Source organism: Antrostomus carolinensis, unplaced genomic scaffold (assembly GCF_000700745.2).
Source record: "Antrostomus carolinensis isolate BGI_N321 unplaced genomic scaffold, ASM70074v2 scaffold8133, whole genome shotgun sequence".
Taxonomy (NCBI): domain Eukaryota; kingdom Metazoa; phylum Chordata; class Aves; order Caprimulgiformes; family Caprimulgidae; genus Antrostomus; species Antrostomus carolinensis.
This window is the reverse complement of record NW_010304406.1, coordinates 40,752-62,642: the sequence shown is the minus strand read 5'-3', so window position 1 is coordinate 62,642 and position 21,891 is coordinate 40,752. Positions and strand designations below refer to the sequence as shown.

Sequence of the window (21,891 nt, the reverse complement as noted above, 5' to 3'; positions counted from 1 at the left end):
CCCCCCCCCCCCCCCACCTTTCTCTTTCTCTTTTAACTTCAGAGCAATAACTAACAACCTTTTAAAACATCACTTGATGCCATGATTTGAAATGATGTTGTTCGTGTTACTGTACATGTCTGACAGTTCTATTAGATTCTTTTTTTAAACCCTTTCACTTCTAGACTCCTAAATCTTCTGGTGAAAATTAGTTTTTGACTGAAAGTTGACACAAAGCCAAGGTGCCAAGAGGGTCAGATGGCCTCAGCCTATCTTGGAATTAGTGTCATTCATTTGACAGTGACAGAAGTATAGGTAATTATGAGACAATTTAGAGTGCCAGACATCCATCTGGAGGAGGAAGAACACAGTATTACCCATGCAGCACTGAAGTGAGATGCACTTATTAATCTGCAGGGAAATTGAAAATCCAGGTCTCCAAAGTAGTTTTGAAAATCCTGAGCATTATTTTTTACTAGGTTCCCAAAGGCACAGTTTAAAAACAATTCCATCCCTCCCACTTCCTTTAGTCTGGAAAAAAAAAAATGCCTTTCAGTAAATCAAGCAGTAATTTAAATGTTGTTGACCATTTGTCACTATCGTGACTCAGGAGAGCGAGCTCTCCCAGGAGGGAGACCCTGCTTTTACCTTTGGAATTTTCAGACAACACAGTGGTGAGGCTGCCAAGAGGGGCCAGCTCTAGGGCAAAGCAGAGAGGATGGATGCTGATGCCAATGAGGGAGACGATGCAGGGGTGTTGCAGTGAGTGGAGCATACTGGCCTCCTGGCGAAACTCGGAGAAGTTCTTCATGGCATCCATGGCTCTCAGGTGTTTCAGCATGGTATCTGGCAAGACACACAAACCCCTTTCCACTTCCCAGCTGAGAGACCAAGTTAGAAACTCTTTGGAAGGTCTAATCACTGAGCAGATGGTGCAGGAGGAAGGCAGCTTGTAGGGTTATGCCAACAGCAAGGCTTTAAGTTGCATCTGTATGTTAATGCACGAGCCATTAACAGACACTGGCTGTAAGCAGGAGATACACGGCTGCCTCAGGAAGCAAGTGCTCCCCTGGTCCTTTAACACCAACTCGAGTGTGTCTGGCACACACTGTTCTCATAAAACACCTGGATGATTTTGGAAAACTCGTGCTGTGCTTTTTAAAGCAGGGACTCTCTGGGTGTGGATGTCCCATTGCAGACCCTTTGGTGAACGAGTCTTCCCTACCTTTTCTCAGCTGCCCTGCCAGAAGAAGGACCCTTCACACTAACTGTCCTTCTGTGCCATGGGACACATGATACCCATTTTGAGAAATCCCTAATAAGATCTTCTCCTATCCACTGAGAGGACTGGATCACCTAAACTACTTTCATCATCTCAGGATAGTCTGTGCTGGCTCGTGTACAACAGCCATGGGACACCACAGGCAGCTCAGGCAGGTCTTGTCTTTCCAAAGACTATTTGTCACTGGGACAGCAACTGGCCTCCTCTGCAGCTCTGGGGTTCACAAAAATAAGGAAAGTGAGGCACTTTCCCCTTTCCTTTGTCCGTGGACTGCGGCTCTGCTGGAAATCTGTGCCTGACAGCCAGCATGTGCAGTGTGAGAGCCTGTCCCTGCCTGGAGGAGCTGGCAGCCTGAGAAGGATTTCCAATTTGCTTTCTGTAGCTGCTGGCACAGATGGAGTAAAAGACTTATTCAAAGGTGGAGACCCACAAGTCCTTAGTACAAACCCATACAAATCCACACTTCTCACTGCCAAACAGCTTGGGAACAGGAGATGAAGCCCCAGTCAAGAGCTCTGCCTTGGCACCCTATGAGTCCACTCATTGACCTGCAAGGAGAGAAGCTACCTAGAGTGACAAGACCTTCATCCTTACAGGTGCTTTTGTGAAGTACTCTAAGACGCCTCCTCCTCCTCCTCCTCCTCCATGGAAACACACCCATGTTGCTATGTATTTCAAAGCTGTATTTAAACAGGTGCTGCCAGCACTTTGGAGAGCGAAGGCCCTTTGGTCTTAGCTTGGGACTGCAGGTTGCAAGAGCCGATTCCTGACACCAATTCTGTGTACCGTACCTGCAGCCGAAGTGGGAGAACCCTTGCATTTTTTAATCTGAAATCTCTTCACAGCCACTGGTTTTCCTTGGTATCGTGCCCGATATATAATGGTCCCACTTCCACCCTGGCCAAGAACGTTGTTTTCATTTTCACTGCATTCCAGTTTGCTATTTTCCAGGAACAGTCTGCCAAAAAGAGATTTGGGCTTTTTAATTAAAATAAAAGTTTCGAAGACACCGTAAATTCATGTTTTTAATGTGATTTCCATTTTCAAAAATCCCTAGTAAGTTCTTGTCTGATCTACTGAGAGGACTGGATCACCTAAACTACATTGGTCATCTGAGCATACTCTATGCTGGCTCGTGTACAACAGATCTCTTGCAGAAAAATGTAACTTGGGCAAATAAGCAAAAAAGTAAAAACTGTGGCAATTTATCCTGTAAGAATCAAACAATCTGGAAAGCACATAAGCTCCTTTTCCAAGCAGATGACACAGGTACAGATATTTGTACTATTTATCTGTATTAATGATTTTTTTTGCTTCATTTACCTCCTGTTCCTCTCTTCTCCATTGAGGCAGGACAGGATGTTGGTGAACAGCCCCACACTCTGAAACCTGATTATTCAAATCAGCTTACTGTTCCCAGGCTGCAATTCATCATTTCCCCACTCTTCCAGAGACTACTTTTACAGATGTTCACACTTCAAACATCTCCACTCGCCTCACACCAGTCAAATAAATCTCCAGGAGACAGTACTCCAAGGAGGGCTGTCGTGATGGGCCGATGGGGTGTTTGCCCAGAAGATCCTGTAAAATGACCCCAAAAAGGAACAGGGGCTGGCAGGAACACAGAAAACTCCAGCAGCAGCCAAGAGGACACAGTTTGGTCTAGAGGTCTCACAGTTCTGCATCAGGCCCAGAAAGGTCTGAGAGAGCGTGGACTGAAAGAGACACTGGTCTCCTGTCCTGCCTGCTGTCAGGAGGTCTCTTGCTCTACACACTAAAGAATAAGGGGTATAAGACTGAACCCATCTGGGAATGTAGTTAAGCAGCTTTCAGACTTGGCAGTGTTACTATGGGCAGGGAAGAGCAGTTTCAGCTGTTCAGGACTGCCACACTACTTCTACAACACAGCTAACAGCTCTCAGCCGAGCAGGAGCCTCCACTCAATGTGATTAATTCTCTAATGGTGTCTATATAAATTCACTCACCCACAGGCTCTTCGAAACTAAAGGCGATTTCAGTGCCAATCTTGTGATGCAGCAGCACTTCCTCTTGGTTTTGCCATATTAAAAAATCTCCTTTCTGAGATTCCAGAAAGATTCCAACTACAGAAAGCTCTGGACGGAGTACTGGGAAATGCAGGACAGCTGTGGCTTTCAAAAGGGACTTTCACATTGCACTACAGTGATCTCAAAGGACCCCCCGAGGTGATGACTCGGGTCAGCACACAGCAATTGTTTAAGCAAGTGTGCTGACCACCAGGAGAGCAGTTTAGGATGAATTGTCAGAGCAGGGATTGAGAGCAGATGAATTTGTTTCCTGTGGTCAGTATCTTCCTCTAGCAGAGATGACTTAGGGAAAAAATCCAACTCAATTACATTTGTACACTGAAACTTAACCAAAGGCAATCAAATAACATTACCTGGCAGGAAAATCAGTCATGAAAAGCTCTGGGACCAGCTCTTGGAGAGAAACGGGGATGTCAGGGTGGTTAGGACATGTGATGTAGTCTAGTTCAATGGCAGTCAGCACACAGTCCTCCATGTTAAAGTACTGCGCGTCCTCCACCTTCTCGCCACACTCATTCTCCTCTGGCTTGGAAGCTGCACAGATGTGGCAGGGCACATACTGCTCCATCAGCAACGTGCCATCGCTCTCAGTGGCTGTGAGTGCTTCAAAGCAAGCAAGCAAAGAGAAGACAACATAACCCACATAAAATGAGAAGGAACAAGAGCTCCTCGTGCATTCAAATGCCTACAGTCACTACTTGGATCCACTGGCTGGAAATGGTCACGCTCACCAAAGCAGCAGTTTACTGCAGTGTATTGACTGGAATAAGAAAATACCTTTTGTAAAGTATAGACAGAGAGCAGGGACAGTACTGAGGAGACAGGACTGTTTGCATTACTTAACAGCTACTGTTCAGGCTGAGAGAGTTGGGGCTGTTCAGCCTGGAGAAGAGAAGGCTCCAGGGAGACCTTCTAGTGGCCTCCCAGTACCCGAAGGGGCTCCAGGAAGGCTGGGGAGGGACTTTGGTCAAGGGCAGGGAGTGAGAGAACAAGGGGTGATGGCTTGAAAGTGGAAGAGGGGAGATGGAGATGAGATGTGAGGAAGAAATTCTTTGGTGTGAGGATGGTGAGACACTGTCCCAGGTTGCCCAGAGGAGCTGTGGCTGCTCCTCCCTGGAAGTGTTGAAGGCCAGGTTGGATGAGGCTTTGAGCAACCTGGTCTAGTGGAAGGTGTCCCTGCTCCTGTTAGGGAGGTTGGAACTAAATGATCTTTAAGGTCTATTCCAAACCATTCTATGCTTCTACTCTGCTTTGGTTACAGGTAATACACAGGCTTGCCAAAAAAATAATCTTCTAAGCAGAAATTAGAATCAGAAGAAGTGTAGCTGTGAGGCTGCCCAGGAGCCCCAACCACGTCTGCTTCGCAAGCTGCCAGATGGCTTCAGGCAGAGAGCAGGTACAGGAATGGGAGTGGACTGGGAGGCATGGCAGGGTGAATACAGGCCATAACCTTTGAAGTCATAACTCTTCTCAAGCTTTAGTGATTACTATTATCACTATTTTAATCTAAAGGCAAATAAAATCTTATTTTATCTTCAGAACATGAACATGTGAGCAGTGCACAACTGTTTCCACCAGAGAGCCTCCAATTAAGAGATTTTGGCATTGTTTTCCAGTATGGGATGACAAAGAACACTTCAAATTTTATTTTGGTTTTAAACAAAGTGTACTGGGATTGCAAACAGCCCGCTGGCTAACAGCAGGATCTGTGCTGATCACAGGAAAAACAACTGCAGGAGTCAAGGAAGTTACCTTGGCACAGAGTCCTTGGTATCATATTCACTCATGCCTCCCACATCACAATTTTATAAATAGAGGGTGTTAGAAACGGTGGGCAAATGCAGATCCCAGCTGATGCCAAAACAAGTTCTGCCATCAAGGGACAGTGCCAAGTGATTTGGGCCAAATCCTGTCCCTGCTCTGAGCACTGGAAGAGTCTCCTGAACTCCTACAGAAGCAAGTCCTGTTTGAACTGCAACGTTTCATCCGTGCTTGCTCTGACTGACAAATTGAAAGACACAATGTCTAGACAACAGTGTGCTAGTAAAGAATCTTGATCTGTCTGCAGGTTATCAGCTTTTCTCAACCTTTATTGGCTGGAGACTGTCAGAGCCTGAGGGGTCTTCAATTAACACACAATATTGTGCACCTGGAGAGCTCTGCCAAAGAACCTTCTGTTAAAAAGACATAATACTGCACAGAAAATTACAGTAGTTCTCTCACCAGGAAACCACTGGTCTATCAAAGAGTTGACATGATCTGTGATGAACGCCATTGCTGAAAAGTCTCTGACTTCTGACTGGCAAATGATTTTAATTCCACCACTTTTTTTCTTTTTCCAGTTCACATCAGAAGACTCAACACTGTAAGATAAAGCCAAAAGACAGCGGCATGAAGCATTTGTAAAGCACCAGTGCCAACAAACTTTCTTTCTCACAGGAAACCTGAGTTACATAATAACACGTAGTTCACAAGTAATCAAAATAAAGAGCAATTTAGCTTTGAGGATGATTTTCAATTCAGTCTGTTCTGCAAATGACTTTCAAAAGAGAATTCTTACACAGAAATGACTGTTGCTCACCATGGGTAAATGCTACAGAAGGTCAGACCCAGAGAAAACTCTGGCCTAAGTGAGCTGTGTATGATGGAGAGTTTTGATAGAAATGCCCCATACGGAATGATGGAGGGATAGGAGTTGTAAAAATTGGTAATAAAACTCCAGTAGTTAATAGTAATAATAATAACAATAATAATACAGCTTCCAAAAACTGTTTAGAAAAGTTTATGGACATAATAATTTTTGTGCAAAAAACCCCCAACTTTATTACAAAGAGCTGAGTTCTGTAATTCTCTGAAGCACATGGGGAGATAACAGTATGACCACCACCATGGTCCAGAATTAAGGATTCCAGCCTATGATTTGTACTCTTTGGGGTCCAAGTCTCTAATCAGTCACAGGCTGACTAGATGAGCTCAGGAAAGTCACTGTGCCCTTCTGGACTCCAACATCCATGGTTCCTCCCTGTCTTGCATTTATAGGGACACGGATGGCAGGTTTTCTTCAGGCTTGCAGCCAGTAGACACTCTGCCTTGGCCAGTTTAAACCACTTGGCCATAGTCTTTCTCGAACACAGTCTGATAGCACAGAAGCACCTCCATTGATCTGGATTACTGCCACACAGTGGTGAAGTTTTAGGATTCAGTGGAAAACTCATTGACATAAGGAAATCTTTGCAGGTGAAAATGCATGATTTTACACTGACAAAGAGTTCTGCTCTGAATATCACTTTCTGTTTTCAGGCCCCTTTAAATTTGTGGCTGCATTAACACATAAAGTTGATATATTCAGAACTGCCAAACAATCAGTTATTCATCATTTTTGTCACCAGTTATTACCAGATGAGTTATATCTATTAGAAGAGCCTCCTCCTTCTACTGATGAGTGAGCATATTGCATGAGTCAGGCCCATGCATCTCCATTCAGATATGTGTTTCACACACTCTATCACTCCCCTGTCACGCATGCTGCATTACGAACACAAATTACCTAAGATAGCCTCCATCAAAGGTAACGAACAGACCTTCCTGCCAGTAAACAGTGTGAGTCCTTTTGACTCGGAATGTGCTGCAGCGGTTCCTTTGGGTGCCTGTGAAGCTGTAGATAGTCACCTTTTTGTTTCTTGTCCTAGTGTTCTTCTTGTTTTCAAAGAGCTGAAACAAGCAGAAAAGCAGGAAAATCATTAAATTATTGAAACTTCTCATAAGGATGTTGTTTGAATCAAGGAATAAGGTGGCTTTTTTTTTTTGGCCTTCACAGGTGCTATCATATCTTCTCCACTAAAGAGTGACTTGTGCTCATAAAAATAGTTGCAATGGGATGAGGATACATGCAATAAAAGTTGGTTTTGCAGCAATGGAAATATTTTTCATGCCACTCAAAAAGGAACAATTTCATAACAGTGAACAAAGTTAATTCTATAACTGTGACATTTGTTATATGAATTCTGCATTTCCAAAAGTCTTATAAACCTAAAGAAGAGCTAAATGTTCTACTGAACGATTAAGTCTGCCCTCAAAGTAGAGAGTTAACTTTTCCACCTGTTTCAGTGGGAGGAAGATGGCTTTTCTCCAAGACACTTCCAACCAGCACTTAGAGCAAAATGTATTTTTGTTTTAAAACCAAAGATTTCATCTGCAGGACTCCACTGTACTCATTGCTCTAGCACTTATTTGTCTGCAGATGGGTCTGACGCCTGGAATCCTTTCCATTCACTTCAGTGAGAACTGGATGAGGTCCCTAGCAAAGGTGCTCTAGGGTTATGTAGTGCCCACGAGGATGCAAGCAAGGGGTTGCCAAGACAGCCTGTTAAAACAGGTTAAGTTATTACATGGTTTGAGAAGCCTGGAACACAGAGGACCTTCCAAAAACCAGGTATCATGTTTTCCATGTTCTGTACATCAATGACAGAACACAGTTTAAATGGATAGCTGTTAAGAAGATACCACAGCAGTACTAAAAATATCTTGCAGGTATTTATGACAGTTTCCAGCAGGGCTATTTTTTTCAGATATAAGCTGCTGCAAAAACACGTCTGTAACAACATCAAAATTCACTTAAGCTTTCAGAACCTTATAAACACTACTTTAACGATATGCACACCACTTGCACTAACAGGGTGCCTGCTTGCACTCATTATCCCATTAAGGCAATAGTTCCCTAATTTTCTTCCCATTTAAACCCATATAGATTCAGATAGCTGACTTTGGTGGAGTTATTCCAGATCTCCACTAGCAAACGGCATAAGCAGAGTCTGGCCCAGTGGAATGGTCATGGTCAAGAGCCACAGGCAGAATTCAAATTACTTGTAATTGGAAGATGCTGGAGGTACTGAGACCTTCCAGGGGATCATGTTATAAAGAGGCTGTGGAGAACATGGGCTTTGTTCCCCAGTGACAATTTGTTGTTCTCAATGACACCTACTGTGAAAACAGAATCAGATTTTGACTGCATAGTCTCATCTCTCCCTGTTCACTTAAATAATGTTATTGAAGTCTGTGACTGAAGCAAGCTGGATGTGAAGACACCCACTTACACTTATATTGAACAACTTTAGCTGTCTTCTTTTGCTTGCAGAGAGGTACAGTAACCTACCTGGAGGTCCATTTCTGCCAGGCTAATTAGCATTCGGGCTATGAATCTTTGCCAAAAGCCAACTGGGACAAAACTCATCTTGAAGACCCTTTGGACTGTGTTTGTGGTCTGGTGGCAGAGCCCGTGGATATCTAATGCTGGCTTGGTAGGAAGCAGATGAGGGAGGAGGTAGCTGAAACACATCAAATTCAACAGCTCAAATTTTAGCTACAGCTTGTAACAGTGAGTACATTGTTCCTGGATAATAAGGCGATTCAGTCTCCAAAGAGATTTTTAATGGCACAGCCTACTGCATATAAAAAAGCTTTTAGACTAAAGGCACTGCAGCAATACATGGAGAAATTAATTTACACTATGGAAGCAAGCAGAGGCAAAACAAGGCATTACATAATTCAGCCAGAGCTGTTGGACAGGGTTAAAATCAATGTAATGAGCAGGACATTTGTGTAATCACAAATTAAATGCATTAAAATATAAGAGTCATTAAAACAGCTGTGATGGTGGGATTCATTTTTTGGTATCTTTACTACTCCTGACCTGGCAGAGGATTACAGCTGTGCTTCTACGTGGAACAGAAGATGCAAAACCAAACTAGAGCAGCTCAGACTCAGCAAGCCCAGAAAGTGGGGAGAGGAGGTATCAGGGGAGGTGGCAATGAGGCAGTTATAGATGGCAGGGACCAGACTTCTCTGGCTCTCAGCCCACTCCCAAAATGAGAGCATCTTATGAGTCAACATGACAGGGTTTGCTGCTGCACCAGCCTGCAGCTGACAGATTCCCCACCACATCCCTGACAAACTCCAAGGCGAAAGGGCTCACTTGGACTAATGGCAGCAGAGATACCACTTGTCTTGCTCAGTCTCCTCCTGCAATCATGTTATTAGGTTCTTTGCCCGAGTGTGCAGGAGACTCACAGAATCACAGAATGGTAGGGGTTGGTTGGAAGGGGCCTCTGAAGATCATCTAGTCCAAGCCCCCTGCTAGAGCAGGATCACCTAGAGTAGATCACACATCCAGATGGGCTTTGAGTATCTCCAGAGATGGAGACTCCACAACCTCTTTGGACAGCCTGCTCCAGTGCTCTGTCACCCTCACAGTAAAGAAGTATTTCCTTATGTTTAGGTTGAACCTCCTGTTTTCCAGTTTGTGACCATTGCCCTTTGTCCTGTCACTGGACACCACTGAGAAGAGTCTGGCCCCATCCTCTTGACACCTGCCCTTTAGATATTTATAAGCATTGATGAGATCCCCCCTCAGCCTCCTCTTCTCCAAGCTAAACAGACCCAGCTCCCTCAGCCTTTCCTTGTGTGGTAGATGCTCCAGTCCCCTTGTCATTTTAGTGGCCCTGCTCTGGACTCTCTCCAGTGGTTCCTTGTCCTTCTCGAAATGGGGAGCCCAGAACTTGACACAGTACTCAAGGTCAGGCCTCACCAGAGCAGAGTAGAGGGGGAAGAGAATCTCCTTCGACCTGTTGGCCACACTCTGACTCGGTGCTACCCAAGTCTGACTGGTCAGAAGCAACAGAGCTAGGCTGGGGTAGAGGACCACAAAGTTTCCAAAGTATTTTCAGATCTCCCAGTAAGCACAGAATATTCATTTGTCCTGATCTTTAATATCTGGGAAGCTAAAACCTTTTGGAAGACTAGAACTATTTTGAAAACTACGAGCCATAAGGGCTTTCAATACCTGCCAATAAATCTCTTGACAGTGAGACTCTCCTGTACCAAATACATTCTGAGATGCCTATAGGATCAAAAATCTTATTTTCTTACAAGCAGAAACACTGCTGCTCTATCAGCATTGAGCCTGAGAAAATGTGTCGGCATCTGGGGCTCATCATTGACAAGCATAATGACAGCAACGAGGCAAATGGCCAAGGGACTTGACCAAAATAACAGCAGCAGGGACTAGACAACTAGAACTAATGCTGGGTCCAAATCCAATGCTTTCAGCCTATCATGTTTTCTCTCTAGCAGCTGCAGTATTCTGTAAAACCTGAAATATCAGCTCAGAAAAAAACAGCCATCACTACACAACAGCTCTCTCCATATGTCACAGTCCATAACGTCTGATGACATCTTACACGATCGAATTATCTGTTCCATGAAACATCTTTGGAATGTAAAACTCATAAAAATTTCTCTTCATTTATAAATTACAATAAGAATAGTCATACTTTCAACCCTATTTTAACAAGCAGAACAAAGCTAAATGACATGCACCTTAGGCAGAAAAGTGGAGTGCAACAAAGTAAAAAGTTTTTGCTCTCTAAAGGTAATGGATGCATCATATGACAGCAAATAAATTTTCCTCAGTGCATCCAAGAAAGGGTCTAGGAGTACAAGAAGGCCAGTGAGGCCCTTCTGGACCACAACTATAGAGTGGATTATAATACAGATGGTGTTTTGATGCTCTTGAACAACAGCCAATGCAAATTTTGAAAATATGTGAAACATGCCCCCATCCACCCTTTCAGAACAGAAACAGGCAGCTGCTTTCTCTTCTGACTGCACAGAAACCCTATCTGGCAATCTAGACAATAATTGCAGAAGCACAGTAACAAATAACTGCTCTGTGTCTGGCTAGTACATTAAATTAATCCAACCTGCTATAGCTACAGTCCATCAGTGGGAAGAATATTCTGCTAATGTGGCTTGGATCACTCAAAAAAAAAAATTGAGCAGGCCATGAAAAAGCAGTTTCCTTGTTCCAGAGGTACAGACAATGTAATTGCCTTGGAGAAAAATGGCAGATAGTGACAAGGAGTCCAAAAGGCATTTTGGACTAAGCAGAAACATTGCTGCTTTATCTGTGTTAAGCCTGAGAAAATTTGTTGGCATCCGGGACTGGATAAGTGACAGGCATAATGACAGCAGAGAGAATGCTGCACTTGTGCTGGCATTCAGAGCCCCCGAGAGGCTCAGGGCCACGCAGCCGTGCTGTCCTGGAAGAGCAAGGAAGTGAAATGCAAATGCCACATCAAAAGTGCAATACAACTATGGTTGCACCGTTAACGCAACAACAGGCTGTCGCCAAGCAGATGGGAGGAAGAAAAATAGCAGGGAACTCTGCCCAGAGGAAAAGAGATCAGGGGGCAGAGGGGAGGAGGACTCATTAACATTTAAAGAGAATGAGGTTTCCTAGACCATTTCTAGGAAAACTATTGATCAGCATCTATTAAGGCTAAAAATGAAGCAAATGGCATTGCTACTGAAGCTACACTTCCCTGATTTCACTAGAAATCAAATATTACTACTTTCAGGGCTGATATAATTATTGATTACCCAAAGTTTTCTGCCATACTCTGGAGTGAGGATATTTCACTGGAAGCAGATGATTCCAACCCATCTATATTTCAGGCCCAGCAGCCAGGAGCCTCACATCCCCTCTCAGCTGCAGCTGTGCCGGCTGAGCGCTTACAGCTTCCACCTGCTCACTGCCACATCCCTGGCGGTGTCACTGCCCCGCTGTGCTGGTGGCCGAGCCTGTCACCAACCTCAATGCAACGAGTGGACAAAGATCTCCTTTGGAAAGTTTTCAGGCTAGCTTGTTTGGGCCAAAGGGTGCTCATGCCAGGAAATACAGCCCAAATGGATGGGTGCCTTCCATTACGCTGTTTAACGCACACAAATATTTTCTCACAGCAAGATCCTTGTCAAGACAACTGCTTATAGTGACAAAGCTGGTTAATATCCACTGATTAAATGGCTATTTTACTCCAGCCTGGCTAAGCCTCTCTAATTATCAACATACCTGTTATTGGCCACAGGCAGTGCAATTTCAAACTTGGCCAAGAATTGGAAGTATTGCTCTTCGGTTTGCTCAGTGAAGCCCGTCCCAACCAGTAGCATCCTGAGATCCTCTGCTCTGATGACTCCATTCTTAGCTACAGACTTGGAGCTCTTGATGTTGAAAATCCTCTGCAGACACTCAGAGAGCCAGACAGGGTCAAGGAAGTAGAGGTTTCTCAGGCCATGGCTCGTGTCTGGGAAGTGCAGTAGTGTACCTGTTTCTATGAGAAAATTAATCGCTGCAAAAAAATAAAGAATTGTAGATTAGTGATAGACCAGCATTAGGAAAGCACAGTGCAGATTCATAAGATTATGAGGCAGTCTGTGTTGTTTTACATACACTAGATATAGCCAGCACATAGGCAAGCCAAGAGAATAATATTTATCTGGCACTCCACTAGCAAAACCCACATCTCACCACTTTCCAGTCAGTATTTCTGTCCCCATCACACCTCCCCTTTACCCCCCTCTCCTGCCATCCTCACAGGGAAGGGTTCTCCCTGGCTCCTGCAGAGCAAGGCCTCTGTAAAGATCACAGGACTAGGGCCCTACAGAGAAGACAGTCTTGGAACTATGGCAACCTTCATTCTTCACAGAGCAGAAATAAAATCAGAGAAAGTTTGTTTTTAAAAAAAAATTAAAAATTAGTAGCCCCAGGCCATCCTAGAAATTTCTCAGCTTTTTCCCCAAAGCCCCATTATTAATTTTATATCTTGCCAATTTCCAAAGTGACCTCTCCACAGGTGTAGAGCACTCTCTAATTGTTTTTTTCCAAAGCAATTATCTGGTAGACTTTTTCCCCCCCTTTATCTTTATTATTCATGGCATATTTCAATTGGTGACACATACTGATTTCCAAGAAATTACTGGTCTGCTCTGACCTACCAGTTTGCAAGTCTTCGTAGTCTTTGATATCATTTCCAGGTGTCTGCTCAATGATCAGTTCTATTTGTCTGTCTGTTAAATATTGTACATCATCATTCTGACTTCTTCTACGCTGTTCTGCAAGGACAGCTTCTTGAAGACTAAGGTAACTTCTTGGTATCTGCAAGAAACATGAGAAAAAGAGCAGGATCAATATCAGACAACAAACACTCTGCTGAAGATGAACTAAGTCATCTCCCCTTTAAAGGGATCTTAGAGTGTTGTCTTTTCTCAAAGCCAGACAGCCTCCTGCATCAACAATAACTCCTAAAGTTCACCTCCCAATCCAAAACCAAGCCCAAAAGAAGTCCCCCCTTTGGTAAAGATCACCACTTAGAAAGCACAGTTCTTACCAATCTCCCTGCAAGTTTCTGTGAGCAAATCGAGCTGCCGACGTCCTTCATGTTGCAAGTGACATGAAAAATCAGCTGTCGGAGTCCATCGAGGCCTTCCAGAGTCTTACATGAGAGCTCACTGCAAAAGTCATGCAAGGGTAAAGATTATCAGACCTTAACAGCACACTGGCTTCCTTTCCAGGCTCACTTTCTCTTATCAGTGACTTTAAATTTCCTGTGTCAGATGAATGGGAGGAAGGCTGTCACTGAGCAATTTTAGCTTTGAAGAAAAATATGAAGAAGCCTGGAAAAGATATATGAGGCCAATCTCTGCTCTGCCTGCTTCATTTGCTGTGCACTGCTCAGTGATCTCTGGGGACTTCCCCAGCAGACTGACCCAAGTCATCACCCTCTGTCCCTTCAGTGCTGCAGACATCCTGGAAGGGACTGCAGGCAGGAGGAAAACACTGTGCTCCAGCAATCACTAGAGACAAGTCCAGTTCTCCCTGCCTCAGATCAAAGCAGCATGATGATGATTACCAGACACCTTTTCCCACCCTCATTCCGGCCCTTGTTCAGCTGGTTCCTGTGCTCTGGGAATTGATGCTTAGATCCTAAAAGCTGGCCTTCATCAAGTCTTTAACAACTAAAAACCTGCTCCCTCCAGCTCCTACTATTTTTGGTCTTTTTGTGGGCTGGAAAAGAATGGTTCTTTTCCACTTTCCCTAACAAAAGGTCTTTCTAACTGATCCTCCACATGTTAATGTGGCAGACACAAAATTCTTTTCTAAAGCTTTATCTTAAACCTCAGCCACCAGTGGCACTAGGAAGTGTGCACTCACTGGGATGCTGGAGGACCAGCACTCATAAAAGCACCCTGGGCTCACTCACACAAGGCTTTCACAACACACGCTCATCACACTCCTCTGGTTGCCTGAAGCACTGCTCAGAGGAACCCCATTCAGGTGGATGATGGGGTGTGAAGGAGAGGCACCAAAGGGAGGAGGTAGGAAATCAGGCACAATTCTGACAAGAAGGAAATGCAGGGGGAAAGGAAGATGAAGAAGGAGAATGTGTGGAATGTCGGGTGGGGTGAAAGAAAGTCCCCTTGAGAAAATGATTGAGACCATGGTAGGATGCTCTGTGGTGATGGGAAAAGAGGCTTGAGGAGACCAAAGCACAAAGCTTTCTCTTTCTTGCTGTGAGTCTCTGTGCCTCACATTGGGTCTCTGGTACTCCTCCTAACGGGAAAGAGCCAGCTGGGATGCCCAACGCAGCTCTTGCATCAGCAGAACAGAGCGTGGGAGGTCTCCTGATGACTTTGCCAGGCAGCAGATGCAAAATGCTGGGGACACTGCAGTGCCCTTCTTTACTTGCCAGCCACCACCTGCTCTTGCCACAAGCGTTGGCAATTTCACACTGTTTGGTGCCAGCCTGCTCCATCCACGCTCCCCCGTGCTGTGCACTCCCTTGGCTGACAGATCTGCTTCTTTCCCAGCTGGAGAAGCCTCCTCTCCCCAGAGGCGTTCTCCCTCAGCTGAAGGGAGGGAGCGGTGTTAGACTCCATGGCCTGACTGACACTGATCTTCTAGAGAGCACCAACCCTCCGTTACCACGCCTGGAGAACTCAGAAGGCACAGGTCTGGACTGCTGGGGGCTCAGGGTGTTGACCACTCCTCGCCCTACCAACATTGCCACATGAGCTGTGTCCTCACATCAGGTAGCAAGAGGTTCCCACGCAGCCTCCCCTTAACAAACCCCCCAGCACCCGCCCTGGAACAATTATGCTCTCAAGCTTTGCAGCATTAATTACTCAATCTGTACCTTTTCTCCTTGTGACTAATCAACTGTATCGCCATTTAATGGTGAGAAACATGAGTGGAGCAGGAGCACTAAAACAGGTTGGCCAAGGTCATGACTTTGGAGCTTCCAGCTCTCAGATTCATGATCAGACCCCTGAGCAACATTGAACTTCTCTCTGATTATATTACATGAGCTCAGTCAAAAATAGATGAAATGCAATGCTGACGAGTTTTTAAATCAGTTCCGTTGCCAAGGAGATCAAGTATTACAAAATTGTTTAAAGTGACATAAAATAGAGTGACTGAGCTTCATAAAGGCACAAGTACTTACTGGAGGTGCTTGAATGTGATATCTGGGAAGCCAGTTGCTCTGGATCCAGAGGGAGAGCGACAGAGAGCCAAGACGTACGCCCTCAGAGTTGCTATCCTTTCAACGCGGAATTTAGTTTCAATTAAATCAAGGTGTGTTCCTACCACTAACACTGCTGAATTCGGAGCTTTGGCCTGGAAGAGAAAACATTGACAATGATCTCATCCAGATTACATGGTGGTAAATTCAGTGAGGACATGTGAGAAGTATAATATTTAAGAGATGGTAGTCATATACATTAATAAAAGAGAATATATATATATATATATATATATATAAAAAAAATAGAGGCAACCTGTTGTGGCAGCCTGACAACAGCAACAAGGGATCTGGGTATTACAGAAGTTGTCCTGCAGAATATGGCTTAATCATCTGCTGCTACTGCAGAGCAGGAAACTGTCAGTTTGGGTTTATTACATCAGGTTTTAACATAAAGGGAGTTGCCATATGGTATTAAGCTGCTACGAGTCAGCTAAATGACAGGAACTATGTCTGCCTGGACAAAGGAAAAGAAGTCAGCTTAACCTGGAGCTAGAAGATCTACCTTTAATATCCTGAAAAAGGCCAGTTACACTCCAGAATGGATACCTAGGGAAGTCAGACAAACTTTTTGACTGGAGGTATATAGAGAGGTGAGATAAACTGCTTGAAATGTCTGAATCTGCTTAATCCTGACTCAATACAAAGGAATGGATTAGATGATCTTGTGGTTTCTTCCAGCCCTTCCATGATTCTATTACAGGACTGGAATGTATCTGTACTTCAGGGAGCATGATGCCAAATACAATGGGATTGCACAGGCTTAAGCAGGGATCAGCCTGCTGATCCAAATGATTCTGACCACAGAAGAAAATTCAGATGCAGAAATATAGGCTTATTTGCAGTCAATCCATTTCTCCCTTGCAATGCCCACTGAAATCCCAAACCCAAATGACACCAAACTGGAACCCTGTGCAGACACAGGAGTGATGGCTGTACCAAGTCAGATCAAAGGGCCCACTTGGTTCAACATTCTGCCTGGAGGCTAATGAAGAGTGCAGGCACAGGACAAGCATATAAAGATTTTCCCTGGTGTGCTCTCCCTGTAACCATTAGCCTGCAGCTCACCGACTTCAGCAGCATGAGACAGTATCTCTGAATTAATAGGACTTGATGGATTTTTCTTCTACCAGTCTGTTTTTTCAACTTCTGACACCCACAGCACATTGTATTTCCAATAAATCACACAGGTTAGCTATCTGTTGTGTTTAGGATACTTCCTATTGTTCATTTGAAAGCTACCATCTCATTATTTCCTTTGATCTCTTCTAATTCTTCTATTGTAAAAGATCACGAACAAAGGCTCCCTTGTGGTTTTCTCCTTACCCCTGGGAAGTCTACATGCACCCTCCTCATTTGCCTCTTTCCTGAGCTGAAGAGGCCTAATCTATTTAAATGCTGTGCACTCAAAAACTTTTCCTTACTTTTAACCATCATGTTAATCTTTCCCTGTATCTCTTCTGATGCTGCTATGTGCTTGCTGGGATGTATTAAGGACACAGGCACATCATATATTTTTGAAATATCATAATTAAGCTTTGGCTTTGTTACCTAGTTTGGGTTTTTGATTGCTGCTGACCATTAAGCTAATATGTTTGCAATATTTGGGGAGGGAATTTTTATAAGGGCAGTTAATGATAGAACAAGGAGAAATGGCTTTAAACTCAAAGAGGGGAGGTTTAGATTAGATATGAGGAAGAAATTCTTCACTGTGAGGGTGGTCAGACACTGGAACAGGTTGCCCAAGGAAGTTGTGGATGCTCCTCCCTGGAAGTGTTGAAGGCCAGGTTGGATGAGGCTTTGAGCAACCTGGTCTAGTGGAAGGTGTCCCTGCTGATGGCAGGGGGGTTGGAACTGGATGAGCTTTAAGGTCCCTTCCAACCCAAACCAGTCTGGGCTTCTATGATTCTAATGTTAAGACATTTCTTTTCTGAGAGGCACTAGCTTAGAGCCCATTTCTGTGTGTGTAATGTTAACGCAGATATAAAATAATAAACATTTACCAAAAAAATTATGAACATGGTATTATAAAAATCTATCAACACCAATGAATTCACTGCAGCTCTGAGTCTCAGACTCTCTCTAGCTTACCTGAATCTAAAGTGTTAAAAATATAACCTCAAGACTAATATGTGTCTAACCCGCACAAGAAAGAAAATGCTTCAAACCCCCCTCAGAGCACAGTGTGGTCAAACACTAATTCCAAAATAAGTATGTTCAGCTTTACTTAGCAAGGGTTTATAAATCAGCTTTTGTTTCATTCTCTGATGTGTGTGAGGGAGAACAAAGCAAATGATAAATTTAAACCATTAAATATAGCGCTGCGCCTACAGTGTAATGGAAAATTAATTCCAAAAGCTATGCAAAATTCATAGCTTGCTGAGTTTTTAAAAGCAGACCAAAAAGAATCTGTAATATCACATATCTGTGTGCTGAGCTACTGCTTGACAAACAGATACCCTAGAGTCCACCAGTGACTTCTTACCTCAATGTTCAGCAACCAGAACTGTAAGTTTGCCACAGCTTCTTCCCCCAGTGCCAAGTTCCATACCACTATGTACAATGCTTTGTCTGTGAAGAAACACTGATTGACTGTAGACATGCTTGCTGGGCCTCCGATATCCCAGACATTGAACTCCACTGAATCAACCTACTTAGACAAAGAGAAGTGTTCAAATCAAACGGTTGCAGTAAATCACGGCGAGATAATAGCTGAAGTATAAACCTACGCCTGCATAATGTATGACACAAGAAGGGTTTCAATGTCCTAATTGTGCCTCCAGGAAAGAAAAATCAACAAGCAATTGTTAAGCATGGCTACCACTTCCCCACAGGAAATCAAGACTAATTACTTGCTGCTAAAACGATAGAGGTGCCCTTGATGCTGGTAAATCTCCAGTTAATGCTGTGGATTCTCCAGTACAAACAAGGGTCTCATTCTGAGCCCTGTATTTCACTGCATCTTGAATAGAAACTGTTTCATCCTTGTCTGTGCCACACTTGACAGGACTGTTGAAGCTACTTATCTGCCACTGCTATGGGGAACAGGAAACCCCCTGCTGAAATCACTTCCACTGAGCTCAGCCCTAACTGAGCCAAACAGAATATAGATGCTCAGGAGATGGGAAACTTCTGAAGCCTTTCATAAACACCTTCTGCACGTTGCTCAGAGGCTTCTGACATGTGTATCACACCAGAGATGGGCCAGAATTACAGCTACTGTAAAACAGACTCACTGATTTTGGGGGGAACATGTAACTGGGAGCCTCTCTAGCTCTGGCTCTCTTCCAAGTATCTCAGCATCCAGTCCTCCATGCAGCCTCACAACAGCACTAAGAGGGAGCGTGGCTCTCTGCTTAAATGGCATTCAGGCTCCCAGCTGCAGTAGGAAGCACCTACACACCTTGGAGGCTCTGTCCCTAAATCACTTGGCTTGTGATGAGCAGAAATCCAAACCCCACTCCAGCCACCATCCCAAGAGCATCATGTAACATTGAGTGGTCTCTGTTTACTGGTCCAGGTCCAAATACTGACTGATCCCACATGACAAGTTACCCTACGAAATTTCAGCAAGGAGCTAAGTATCTCTGATCTCTTAGCACAGTCCCAGTTTGAAGTCTTCCACAAACAGCTGGAAGAATTTCCATATTGTTTAAACCAAGCCCTAACTAGCACCAGGACTGCTTTGGTCATCCAAAAGACCTTCAGCTGTGGGTGCCTGTATGGACAGACAGAGGCTCAGAGGTAGGGACAAAAGCCCGTTCAGCACGTTGATCCCACTCCAGGTCTCTGATGCTGTCTAGGTTTTTATTTTATTCAATTGCTCTTCAATACAAAATACACAAATCCCTTCTCCCACCAAAGTCTTCTGTTTAAAGAGTCAGGCTGTGCTTGCTCTTTTTCTTTCTGACTCTGGCCTGGCACTCTTTGCTGTAGAATAGCTGAACTCAGCAGGCTTCTCCATCCCTTCCAAAACAGTCTGGTGGTCATGGCTCTCACCCGGGAAGGGAGAGCCATGTGCTTGCACACCCTCAGCTCTGACAAGACCTCAGGACCAATTCTGCATGCTCTAATCCCTGTGTTACTACGCAGGCAGTGGACAGGGCCACCTACAAATCTCTCAAATGCTTGAATGAATTCAATGCTGCCCAGATGAGTTCAGTATGGGTTGACACACTCCCTGAATGAGCCATCCGAGATTTGGGTGTTTAAGGTATGCCTTACATCCCTGGATCATAGTAGAGGTCAGGCATCCTACCTTCCACCCACCTTCCTCACCTAGGACAATTCTGGTATCAAGGGAGTCCAGCTTTAGGTACTGATGTCCCATTTTCTGGCCCCAAATGAAAGGAAAATCTGCTTTAGAGAAACTGATTTAAAACATTCTCTTAGAATCAGTGTCCAAAAACCACCCAAGCTGGGAGAGCCAGAATTTAGGCAGTCTACACATGGATCTCTCCCTTTAGGATACAAAGTTGAGTGCTCAGGAAATCAGAACTGTCCTCTAGTACCAACATGAAACGGAGGAACTGTGACAGATCTAAAGTCATGTCACTTGTGAGGTCTGGCACACAGGTAATGGAAACTGTTCTTTATAAAAGGGCAGGCAATTTCAACCCAAAAGGGACACTGTGGGGCTCAAACATCCCACTGGGGCTAAGAACCTTCGATTGTTTTTCACCTTTGCCTTGTGTCCCACCGGCTTGGGGAGCTCCCATTTTGTTGTACGTATGGTTGCATCACTGTGCATCATCTGAGGGACTTTTCCTGTCTGTAGGATCTCAATCAACGTTGACTTTCCCTGTCGTGGAGGACCGATGATGATCATCTTCATTAGCTTACACTTCTCTGCTTTGCGCAGCTGTGCTCGTAAGTACGCCAGCACCGTCTTAGGGCCTACGGGGGGGGAAGTGAACAGGCTTTATCTGTGGTTAGCAATTACAAATGTACATATGTACAGCAGGACTGCACAAAACCTCCTGCTTGCAGACACATCAGCTGAATTAATATTTTCCCTGCAGTTTCGCTGTGGGCTGAGACAACCCAGAGAATAAACAAAGAAACCTCTAGTGGACAAACCTGAGACAGAGACCCCAGAAAAAGGTCACTGCTCCGAGACTCTACAATGGAGCACTGTAAGAAGAAACAAATGCTGTGGCTCGTATGCTTCAGAAGCTCAAAGGAAACATAAAATACTAATTTAGTATTGGAAAATACTCAGTTTTTCCTTCTACTTTTATGTTTCCAGTTAAAATTAGATTTAGGCTTCAACAGTGTGCTGGAGAAGGAATAATTCCTAATAACTTTGTTCCCACAGGATTTTCTTATTAAAACACACAAAAAAGAAGACAGTATTGTAAAAGATCCAAAAACCTAGCAGCTTACAATAAAGTCACTTCAATGTGACTGGGACTGCTGATCCTAAATGCTTCAGTCTTTAGAAACACGGTCTAAATACCCTAAAACATACTCATTCAGGAGGCGAGCCATGGAATTTATCTGGCATGCGTACTGCAAATGAAATATCACATTTATAAGTCATCATTTTAACATGTGATCTATCTTAAATTGATCACACAGCCAGAGCTTAGCACTGATTATCAAACTTGCAAATATGAGTAGGAGGTTTCCCTATGCAACTCCAGTTAACTGCGACAAGGGCTCGGGCACACACTGTCTGTTCCTGCTCAGGACCATTCAAAGGAAGCAATTTTCATTACATGTTCAGTCAATTTAATAAAGAACACACAGGATCAGCCTTACCCTCTTTTCTGATCTCTGCAGGAACGTTACTGATATTTAGTTCCTCGATATCCAGCTGCCAGAGATTAGCCAGCTGTCCAAGTTCTGGAGGAAGCTCTCGGATACCAGGGTTACTGTATAAAAACAAATAAATCTATCAACAACCAGGCTTTGTGTGTAAGTAGCTGCTCTCACAGACTCTCAGATTACTCTATTCTCTCCTTGCAGAAATCTTCCATTAACGTTTTAATAAGGCTACTCAGCACTTTAATAGCAATTTCCATCCTAAAAGTGATGTATAACCTCAATTTATCCTCTGAGGCAGACAAGTGTAATCATCTTTACCGGATAGTTGAGGAAATAAAGGCAAAAATGATGAATTATTGACTCTAACGCTGTAGAAGCTGAC

General features: G+C 44.1%; 1 protein-coding gene across 1 annotated transcript in view; it reads right to left on the bottom strand.

Moving 5' to 3' along the window:
- LRRK1 (leucine rich repeat kinase 1) overlaps positions 1-21,891 on the bottom strand; it is a 56,320-nt gene that overhangs the window by 11,458 nt on the left and 22,971 nt on the right. The window contains exons 12-24 of the mRNA XM_010164434.1: positions 21,504-21,616; positions 20,422-20,636; positions 18,226-18,390; positions 15,663-15,835; positions 13,548-13,668; positions 13,156-13,315; positions 12,233-12,509; positions 8,480-8,651; positions 6,875-7,038; positions 5,551-5,690; positions 3,681-3,930; positions 2,053-2,219; positions 628-825 (exon numbers count right to left, since the gene is read on the bottom strand). Coding sequence (XP_010162736.1) covers positions 628-825; positions 2,053-2,219; positions 3,681-3,930; positions 5,551-5,690; positions 6,875-7,038; positions 8,480-8,651; positions 12,233-12,509; positions 13,156-13,315; positions 13,548-13,668; positions 15,663-15,835; positions 18,226-18,390; positions 20,422-20,636; positions 21,504-21,616 — 2,315 coding nt within the window. The remainder of the gene's footprint in view (positions 1-627; positions 826-2,052; positions 2,220-3,680; positions 3,931-5,550; positions 5,691-6,874; positions 7,039-8,479; positions 8,652-12,232; positions 12,510-13,155; positions 13,316-13,547; positions 13,669-15,662; positions 15,836-18,225; positions 18,391-20,421; positions 20,637-21,503; positions 21,617-21,891) is intronic.